The sequence below is a fragment of the Pseudopodoces humilis genome, chromosome 1, assembly GCF_049639895.1.
Source record: "Pseudopodoces humilis isolate 2021_Gansu_Grassland_sample_001 chromosome 1, ASM4963989v1, whole genome shotgun sequence".
NCBI classification, from domain to species: Eukaryota; Metazoa; Chordata; class Aves; order Passeriformes; family Paridae; genus Pseudopodoces; species Pseudopodoces humilis.
Window position 1 is genome coordinate 132,551,351 of NC_142200.1, and position 10,587 is coordinate 132,561,937.

General features: G+C 36.5%; 1 protein-coding gene across 9 annotated transcripts in view; it reads left to right on the forward strand.

The window, feature by feature from the left end:
- CACNB2 (calcium voltage-gated channel auxiliary subunit beta 2) overlaps positions 1-10,441 on the forward strand; it is a 247,233-nt gene extending 236,792 nt beyond the window's left edge. For 5 of the 9 annotated variants that reach the window (XM_088057193.1, XM_088057200.1, XM_014248537.2 and 2 more), the window contains one exon: positions 3,733-10,441. In XM_088057193.1, the coding sequence (XP_087913319.1) occupies positions 3,733-4,224 (492 nt within the window). In that variant the 3' untranslated portion in view covers positions 4,225-10,441. The remainder of the gene's footprint in view (positions 1-3,732) is intronic. The other 4 variants (XM_088057196.1, XM_088057204.1, XM_005518753.3 and 1 more) reach the window with 1 other exon arrangement.
- Positions 10,442-10,587: the final 146 nt, after the last annotated feature.

The window sequence follows — 10,587 nt, forward strand, 5'->3', positions numbered from 1 at the left end:
CAGCATAAGGAGATGCTTTCCTTTGGATATGTGTTGCATGATATGCAATGAAGTGTTTAAAGATGATACTTCATTTTAAGTAGTCAATGATGCCTTGAGGCTGAGAAGATCACAGAGAGGGGAAAAAATAGATCTGTCCCAGATCAAATAAAGGCTTACTACATCTAAATGTCTACCTAAGTTCAATATATGCCCATAAATTATACACATATGCAAGTTACAATTAATAACTTTGGCTAAAAACACCTCCTTTTAGAAAATCAAATGAAAAAAATGTATCTGCATCCATATTAAAATACAAAAATGTTGTGCTCTTTTTTATGATTTTGCAAAACAATTTTCTGTGTCAATTTATTTCTTATTAGAAAACCACAAACTTCACAGGTTAGTTCTTTAACAAGAAAATTTTCTTTAGCCACCTTGAAGGGTATCTCCTCTTGCTTTCAGACACAGTTGCAGGAAAAGAGACTGTAAACTATAGCTCATTTCTGCCTTTTTTTCTGTCCTCAGAGCTGAAACAACTTGAAAAAATTGTGAGCTGGAAGAATTTCTGAGTATGAAATTCAGTATTGTTGTGTGCAGCCTTGCTAGATAAACTTTTTTTGCTTTGCAAACTTCTAAATTATCTTGCTCAAATCTTTTTATGCTTTTTGGGTGTGGACTTATAGCTCACATACTTATTGTATTAACCACATTCTCTGGAGAAACTGCAGAGTTTTAATAACACTTTTCTGAATGCTGTGCTGTCTCCTTACAAACTAACAGATTTTTACTTTAAGGACTAAAAATGAGAGTGTATTTGCAGTTTCACAGTTTGTTTGTAGGTCTGCTAATACAGAAGTGTTAATCAACAGAGGTCCCTTATGGAACATAAAACTTTCCTGTTCCTTTGGTTTCATTTTCCTACGACACATCTTCAGCTGACATCTCAAACCTGAGCTTGTCATTGCCTTGGCACAGAGTGGGTCTATTTTTTAATGATGGTGGCGGAACCCATTCTTTCAACAGTATTAGGACCCTTTATTTAGAGAATTTAAAGTCTATGCCTGTGCCGTTTTTCTGGATTGCTCTGCAGGGGAAAGCCACCAGTTGTTTAGTCTGGGGGAGCCACGTCCGCACTGCAGAGCAGGGAGTCATCCTCCCCTGGGCCCAATGCAGTGCCCCTTTGCCATGAAACATATTTTGAGTTTGTTGTTTTTAAGTCCCCAGTGTGCATTGTAAGGAGGGATTTGTGTTGCCAGCTGCCAGAGTGGCACTTTTACAGCATGAAGCTGCCTGTGTGCATTGCATGGCAAGAGGTGCTCGAAGGCGTGAGGCCACCTGGGACGGTTTGAAATGAAATAGGCAAAGGCACAAGGCAGACCTCGTGTCTGTCTGAGGGAGAGCTTTGGAACAAACTTGTATGGAAATGGCCAACTCCGAAGGGACTGGAGCAACCTCAAATACATATGGTGCAGGTGGTCAGGGAGCACTGGAAATGAGGAGCAAGGCAAATTCAGTCAGTGGACAAAGGCTCCTCTCTCCTCTTTCAACACTGTTTAAACTTCTTTCCAAGAGCCCCTACTTCTTTGAAAGTACAAACTGAGGACTGAAATAGGATTATCTCAAACTTACTCCATTTTATACAAAAAACCTTGTGAAATTGGGCCATAAAACTCCTGCACTGAAGAATCTGTTCCAAATCAGATCTTGAATTTGGTTATGAACCAAAAAGCCAGACTCTAATCCAGATATAGACATTACCCGTTCAGTGTTCCTGTAATACTTAATGAAGATTACTGTCAGTGAATTTGCCCATAAATCCCAACAGCCCTAACACTGTTCTGAACTTGCATGTATTGGTTCTAAATTTATTCATTGTGTTCCTTCACATGTGCTCATCATAGCACAGAAGATGCATCTGAGCTTGTAAAAGTAGCAGTGTTTCCAATGCAGGTTCAAATTTTGCATTTGTTCTCAAACTACGGCAATGACAGATTTTATTTGTCATGATTATTTATAGGTACTTGCGTTTGACCACATGAGAATAATAGGGTTTCACTTGTATACCACGTGTATGTGCCTTAAAACCAGTCATAGTGATGAACTGATGAAAGTTGTGCTTACACATGAAAAGCAGGCGCTGCTTTGGACTCCTTTGCTTTTCACTTAATTTCATTTACAGTTCACATCTGTTGAGTCATTTCATTTCACCTTGAACAGATCTATTCATGTTTACAATTATTATATTCCTCTCTGGCAAACCAGAATCATCTTGAGAATCACAAAAGCAAGAAAAAATAAGAAATTTGAATGCTATTCCTGTTGCCTTGTTTTCATCTATAACGTTTGTTTCAAATTAGAAACACAGCTTGTCTCTCAGAAGTTTATGTAACAAAATGTTGTCTTAGAAAATTAAGATTTGCCAAATTTATCAAATTGCTGATTTTAAATATGATTTTTTATATAAGTTTCTAATTAAATACAGATTATTTTCCTTTCCAATTTACTGTAATTTTACTTTTTGGTTTGCTAGGAAACCCACCTGCCAGTATTTGTGGCTGAAAATTTCCTTCTTTCCCCTAGCTCTTTCCCACAAAATAGAAAGACAGAAAGAAGATACAACCATGAGCTGCCCTGGGGGCAATCCTTATTTTTAGACAACTCTGAACACAGGAGGGCAAACTTAAGACTAACTTTGGTATTCAGAACAGTCTCACTAACAAATGCCTGTATAACTCTGGTAAAATCTACATTCATTTTGTGGCAACAGAGGTAATTTTGTCTTGACATTCTTCACCTCATGTGAAAAGTATAATTCAATTTCAGTATTAACTATAAAAATTTTTGCAATTAAGCCTGAAAAGTCCTTAGCGGCGGTTTGACAATAAAAGCAGGTTAATGTAATGAAACCCCCAATGAGGTAAATAATGCCACTTGTTCATTTTGCAGTGATTTCAAAGCATTTATGCGGGTGAAGAGTAGGTTTATTACCTGGTAATTTTTATTTCGGTCTTTTAATAGCAGTGGTGTGTTAGGAAATTTTGTATGTGATAATATCACTCTCCTCCTGCTTTTCTTAGCAATGGGTTGTATTCTCGAGCTCTTAAAATTATGAGGTTAATGTTTAATTTTTCATTACCAAGAAGAAATGAAATTATTGCTAAGAAAACAGAAGGTCAGTGATACTATTAGTATCATAATACAAACTTTATTCATACTAGAATCAATTGCATTTTTTTTCCTTAAAAAAAAAAAAGTGACTATGTAAGAACCAAGGTTTTGTACTTTGGTTCTTTGCTGGAATCCACCTCTTCAGCCCTCTAAAATGACTTTCCCATAGCGGCTGTTTCCAAACACGCATCTGTAAACTCTCAACTGATACATGCCCTCTCCTGGCATGATATCTCCTCTCAATTTTTCTGCAGTTTCTGCATGCTCTCTTTTTCTTCGGAGGGTGGTGGCCATTATTGCTAACTGGAGTAGTCAGAAACATCACAAGAAATGAGAAAGTGCCACAGAACATCCCAAGTGCCACCCTACGTTCTGATGAGAGTAAAAAGAATTGTTTGTATTATAATACTGAATTTTTTGAGTAAAAGTTGAATACTAATGGTTTCTTTCCTAGTTTAGATTCAAAGTGGATTGTTTTGTACTTAAAATTTTATTGGTTTCATGGTACTTTCTAGTTGAATTTGATGTTGGGGAAGTTTTTCAATGTGTACCTCATGACCTTACTGCTGGTTCTGGTAGCAGGGATCTCAAGGAGACCAGAGGAATGACCATTCGGTCCCTGAGCGCAGCGGTTCCCACATTGAAGAGGAAGCACGGGTCGAACCCACCAAGAAATCCCAGCACCGCTCTTCCTCCAGCCAACACCACAACCACCGCAGTGGTGTCAGAGGCCTTCACAGGCAAGAAACTTTTGACTCAGAAACACAAGACAGCAGAGATTCAGCTTACGTAGAGCCAAAGGAGGACTACTCTCACGAGCATGGTGACCACTATGATTCTCACAGGGATCATAATCACAGAGACGAGTCCCATGGGATCAGTGAACACAGACACAGAGAATCCCGGCATCGCTCAAAGGAGAGGGACCGCGAGCAGGACCACAATGAATGCAACAAACAGCGCAGTCGTCATAAATCAAGGGACCAATATTGTGACAAGGATGGGGAAGTGATATCGAAAAAACGTAACGATGCAGGGGAGTGGAACAGGGATGTTTACATCCGACAGTAACTTTTGCCTCTGGCAGTCTTGTGTTTCTTTGAAGTCTTGTAACAATGCCCCTTGAAAATATCTTGGGCTCTTCTTTGCAGAACATATGGTATCCTTCTGTATGCTGATTTGTATTGCTGTTGCTTGCATAGCAATAGCATGAAATAGAATATTCATATACTTATTTTTTTGGTTAGTGCTATATGAATTAGTGTAGTACAACTGAAGAGTTCCTGATGTTGTACTATGACATTTTTCAAGCTGTTTTTGGTAGCTGCCACTTGAACAATATCTGTTGCCATCAAGGTGTTGTTAGTGTTTTTTAAAAAAAAAGTACATTTGATGTTTAATAACTTCCCATGTATTCAGCAAGCCAGGATCAGCACATAAAAAAATCGAAAAATTTTTGTCTGCTCTGATTTTTAATTTGTATGCACTTGATTTGCATATTGATTTAAGCACCACTCTGTTGCTTGTACCTCTGGTGGTCTCCGTATGAAGACAGAATTCAGTCTTGCCTTACACACAGGGGATCATGGAGTCAAAATCTATTTTCTATGTACTGGTACTGTGTACTGTATATACAGTTTATAAACGTTATTTCTGCAGACACCTTCTTACTATATAAGTTTGATCACACTGTTTTAGAGTCCTAATGCCAAGTCAGCAGATTTGCTTTTGAATTACTGGCAACTGGAACTAGCCTCACTTAGGAAATCTGTAACAGTGTTCAATCTAAATACTTTTTCTTCTGTAGCAGAAAGCTTATACTTACTGTAAATACGGATGAGTGCTTGAGATAAAGGGTGTAACTCTTATACCTTATGCTGTCCTTGCAAACCAAATTCTGCATTTTAAAGTTACGGTAAAGATAACGAACTTACCACTATAAATTATTCTTCTCTGTTCAGGTCACAATATTGCAAAGGGCACAGCTTAATTTTGGTTCTACTGTCAGTAAACAGAGCACACGTGTTGGAGGTGTGTATGTGAGTGGGCGGGTGGTGGATCGGTGTCCGTGTGCGTGTGCACGTTAGGCAGCAAACTGTGAGAATCTACTGAAGAAAACAAAGGTATTTTGCCCAACAAGTCTATTTCTACATTCTGTCTCTTAATTTAAAAATACAAATTGCATTCAGGGAATATGAGGGAATTTACTGACCCAGGTAATTGGGAAAGCATAAATCTGCTGGCTCTTTATTGAGACTTCAGGAGAGTATAAACAGGCAAATGTTACTGTGAGTTTCACTGGAAATGTAAAATCTTTGTGTTTTAGAGTATTTGTTTTAGTAAGAAAAGTTTACACAGCTTGTGGAGAGTTATTTTGTTGGAAAATAAATTTTTGTAGCTTCTCCACTTTTTCTACACTTGCCAATTCTCTGCATTCCCACTCTGCAGCCAGCTCACTGCTTTTCCTTCACCAAAGCTGTTGTGCTGCTGCTGAGAGCATAGAAGAATGACTGTGACTCTGTTAGGAGCTTTCTAGAGAAAATGCATTGAAATCAAAGGGAGTGAACACAGTTTGTTTTGCACTGAACACCTGTTGCACTGGTAAGTGGGGGGAAATTCACTATTTTTTTTTGACTCCAGGTTCCATACCCTTGCCTAGTGTAAAAGCTGTTCTGCATCACGTGTAGTCTTTGTAGTACTTGTATGAATGAAATACTTTTTGTATTTCCCTGTAAATAGCACATTATATAAAGACTTTAGTGTGATAATAATTAGTTTAGCTGGAAATTCTTTTTATTTATTATTTCAATTCTGGGAATATCAGCATTGCCTGATTTTGAATATCATTTTAGTGAAATGGATAAGATACATGGCAGGTGCATGCTTTCTCCAATCTCCTAGCCCAGCATCTAAGGAATTCCCTTAAACATTCTCTGCCCTTCCTCTCCTACCCCTCTCCCTGATGCTTTATAAGCATTTTTACAACAACCTAAGAGTGGGAAATTCTGCTGTCAGTTATCTGGCCATTCCTCCCAGTGCTGCTGACTGTTGTGGTTACTCAAGGATAGGTTTTGGCTCAAAGCATGAACTGTGGGGAACACAAGAAAAAAGGTTATTTTTCTAGAAATAAAATTCTCATAATTTTTCTAGACATCATTAAATGGCTTTGTAGAGAAAGGAAGAATAGGTAAGTAGATCTGCTGAATTACTAAATGGATATAGAAGAGTACATAAACTGGGTTTTGATAAAAGAGAATTTTCAGGGTATCTGTGAAAAATTACATTAAAAGACTGTTGTTTGAGTCATATCAGATCACATGTAAGTGGGAAGAAAGTGATATTGTCTTGCTCTGTATAGCCTGGCTTTAGCTAATTTACCAGCTGCAGTAAATGGTGTTGCTCCCTGCAACTCATGACAGCTATGTCCTCTAAGAAGTGATTCCACTTCAAAACCTTGAATATTATGTTCCTTTTTTGTTGGGTTTTTGGTTGGATTTTGGGGTTTTTTGCTTTGTTTGTTTCTTTTTTTACTTTTGCTCCAGAGAGTGTTTATTTTTAAGCTTTCTTAAAGTATTTTTTAAGGAATATTTGGCAGAATTTCAAAGCACTGAGTAGTATATGAAAACTATGGCATAGGTAGTTGTGTATAGACAAATAAATGAGAAAAGAGAGAGCATAGTCCAGGCCCTAGTATTAAAGTATGGCCTATATATATTGATTCATGCAATATAAACATCACAAAAAAAAAAAAAAAGACAAATCCAAATCCAACTGGTCATAGAACTGTGTTTTATATAGTGCTGCTATTTATGTATAGTCAACATGCTAACAAACACATGTGTTTCTTAGGCAGACTCACTGAATAGGTTTTATTAACCTTGCTGAGATACTTTTTTTCAGTTTCTGTTTTAAGAGTGACAAATCATTTGTAATGTGAGCTTGTACTACATATATTGCACAATACCACCTGCCTGCTGAGCACTACTTTGAAAAGCACTTTAACAGAATTATGTCAATAAGAAGCTTTAAAAATACTCCAAGTGGAGAACATATCAAAGATTATTGTGATGAAATGTCTTTGCAAAGTTTTGCCAATAGAAAGTTTAATATTATTGGTTGCATTAGGATACTAATGAGATCGTATTTCCGTATCTGGTTTCAGGGATTTTCAGGAATCTGAGAAATGGTAGAGGTCCCAGTGGGCTCCAGAGTCTTATGGATGTGTGGTACAAAACCTGTAAAATTTCCATTCAAATGAACGAAAAAGATAGTAAAACAAGTGAAACAGAAAGAAATGGATAAGCATGAAATAGTTAAGTGATCTGTAAGTCTGGGCAGCTCAACACTGTATTTTTCTAAAGAATTTCAGTATAAGGAAGGAATGGGATGCATTTCAAAATCTGCATGTATATGTTAGATGTTGACCTTACTTTTGTGTGGTTTTTTTTTAAAGTGACTATACATCAGTGCTGAGTAGCTTTAGTCTATACTTTACCAGTTGTCTAATGTCACACAGATGTCATGGAAGAAAGAATTCTCTTCCAGAGGGACTCCAAGGAGGTGACAGTGAAAGTCTCCAGACCTGCTAAGGGACAGGACAGTGGGGAGGAATAAGCAAACGGGTTTGTGCACAAAGGCAGCGTCAGTATGAGTTATGAGCTGAAATAAACTATTTTTACTAAATTGATTCATAAATTACTGCCTAGAACTTAAGTTATTATTCTAGAATTCCCATGAATTCGTATTCTGTGTCTGGCATCAGTTCAGAATTTGAAGAGAGTTCCATAGTTTTTGCTTCTCAAGGAATAAAATTAAATACATAGTTTCTCCTAAGGCTCTGGACCTATTTAATGAAGATCAGTTTTAAAAAGCCACAAAGACCTTCAGTGGAACACTTCTTTTCACAGAAATTGGGATATTCTTAGCCTATAGCCTTTATTATAAATGGAAGATAAGGAAATGAAATTCCACTCACTGAACCCTGAATAAAGGGAGAGGCCCATTTTTACTTCTCCTGCATACCCGGTTACTCATCCTATACATGCAGTTCCTGCCCAGCTCTAATACATCGCCCCTTAATACTTTGTCTTTTACGAATCTGTTAGCAATTGTCACTTTTAAGCTCTGTTGGTTTGTAAAGTCACGCTCACGTTCTGTGACACCTGCAAAGGTTTTCAGGGGGTCCATTATCATTCCCTCAGCTGGAGTGAAGCGAGTGTTCTGACTGCTTTTAATCAATGTCTGTTCAAAGGAAAAGAGCTGGTGTAAACCACCTCCTGTGTTTGTTAGTTACTAAAGCCTCTTCAAAATTTATTTTGATTTGTGGTTACATTTGACCTCTGATTGCTTTAAAACATCAGGCTGAAAGCTGTTTTCCAAATGTTTTTGACTTTAATTCTGTTCCATCCATAAAATCGAGCACAGTGCTCGATTTAGACTACAAAGTCTAAACAGAGAAATTATTTTTCAGAGTGTAATATAACATTGCTGGTGTACATTTACTTTTATTTATTATTTTATTGCAGATCTTTCACCAAAATCTTAGTTCTTCTATCATATGTAAAATATGTGGATGCCATTTTTACTGTGAATGTTTTTAATCAAATGTTAATCAATTTTATTGCTTGGCAATTTGTCTGTAATTTATTTCCCCACTTTTATATAACAAACTATTACATATGAGCTTACAGTAGTTTTATAGACAGTTTCTTATTATAACTTACCACCCTAGAAATGTATTCCTACGCAGCCCCAGAAAAGATTTATATCAGATATAATAGAGATTAAGCAGGTTCTTCTAACTCATCCATATTCTCATTTCTTACTTTATTCTTGCCACTTTTATCTATCATGCATACCTACTCTGCAATGAATTCTAGCAGTACAAAATTGGATTTTCTCATAAAATTTTTATTCATGAACAATCAAACACAAAAACAAGGTTCTTTATATTTTAAACTACCCATTCTAAAGTAATTTCCTGATCACCTTCACCAGCCTATTCCTTAAAAAGCCTATGAAATCCTGTGATCCAAAAAATTGGTGCATTCCTTGACAAACAAGAAAAAGCTGTATCATAATTTCATAATATATGAGGCTGCCTATTTTAGTATCTTTATACTGACCAAGACAGATAATTAGATTTGGCACTATTACTAATCACTGTTTCTGCAAATAGAGAAAACTACTTTTCAGACTTTCTTAATGACAGGATCTGATTGCATGCCTAATTATCTATTTTGTAGGTTTAATCTTTCATTATAATGACAATAACTTTTTAAATTTAATATATAAATATCACATATATAGATATATAAAATATATATAAATATATTCCATTGTGCTTCAGCATCAACTGGTGAAGCACAATGATTCAGTGTGTAAAGATTATCAGGAAAGTAATCGTATGATATGTTTAAAACATATGTACTCCATCCATCAAAACTGTGCCAATGAGAAAGTATTCCTACCGCTTCTAGTTAAAGTCATGGTAAGATTGGAAAAGAAGAAAAAGGGCATCCATCCAACTTTAGTCATCTAACTTAGCCACACCTGTGGTGAGAGAAAGGATGCTGGCTCCTTCAAGGGATGGAGCATCTTTATTGAGTTTCTGTTCTGACCTGCCTGATGGAGAAGTCACTCCCTCATTTACCAACAGAGACAGGGCCCTCGGGGAAGCAGCTGAGGCCAATCCCTTCGATATGCTGAGTGCTCTTCTAAGGCTAGCATTTGAATTTACAGAAACAACCCTAATAGCTAAAGTTATATATCAGTAATTTTTTTCAGGTGAAGTCTGCTCTGCAGAATTAACTACAAATTAGTTACATTGTCTTCCCACCCCCAAGAAACTTCTCCTATAATATCAAGTGAGGTCACCTCCTTAAAAAGCCTATCATCCAAAATTAAAGAAAGTGGAGGAAATTTCAACAAATATCCCACTAAAAATTCAGCAATCTTAATTCTTTCAAATTCAGCATTGCACAAATCCTGCTACTGAAACTGGAGGTAAAGTTCCTTACTTTATATGAATACACAAACTTCAGTATATAGTTTATGTGTGCTGATTAATGTTTACAAAATTTCTATATTCTGCAAAAAAGAAAATGCTTTTTTACTAGCACTGAGTTAAAGATTTCAACAGGTTCTTACAGTAAAGGATTAATACCTTTTGTTCCCAGGTAATTATTTTCACCATATTTAGACTAGAAAGATTATAGTATGAACTTTCATGACACTAAATAGGATATCTCACCTACTACTGATGAAACAAAATTACTTTAAATCTTCTTTAGACAAGGTGTGTTTAATGGCAAGGAATGACCTACAGAAGTAGAGAAGTAGTAGACAAGAGTTCCATTTTCCTGTCCTGCTAGTATAGGCCTTACAATACTTGCTAGACTTGTACTAGTACTTGCACTAGTCAACCTTGGCAGG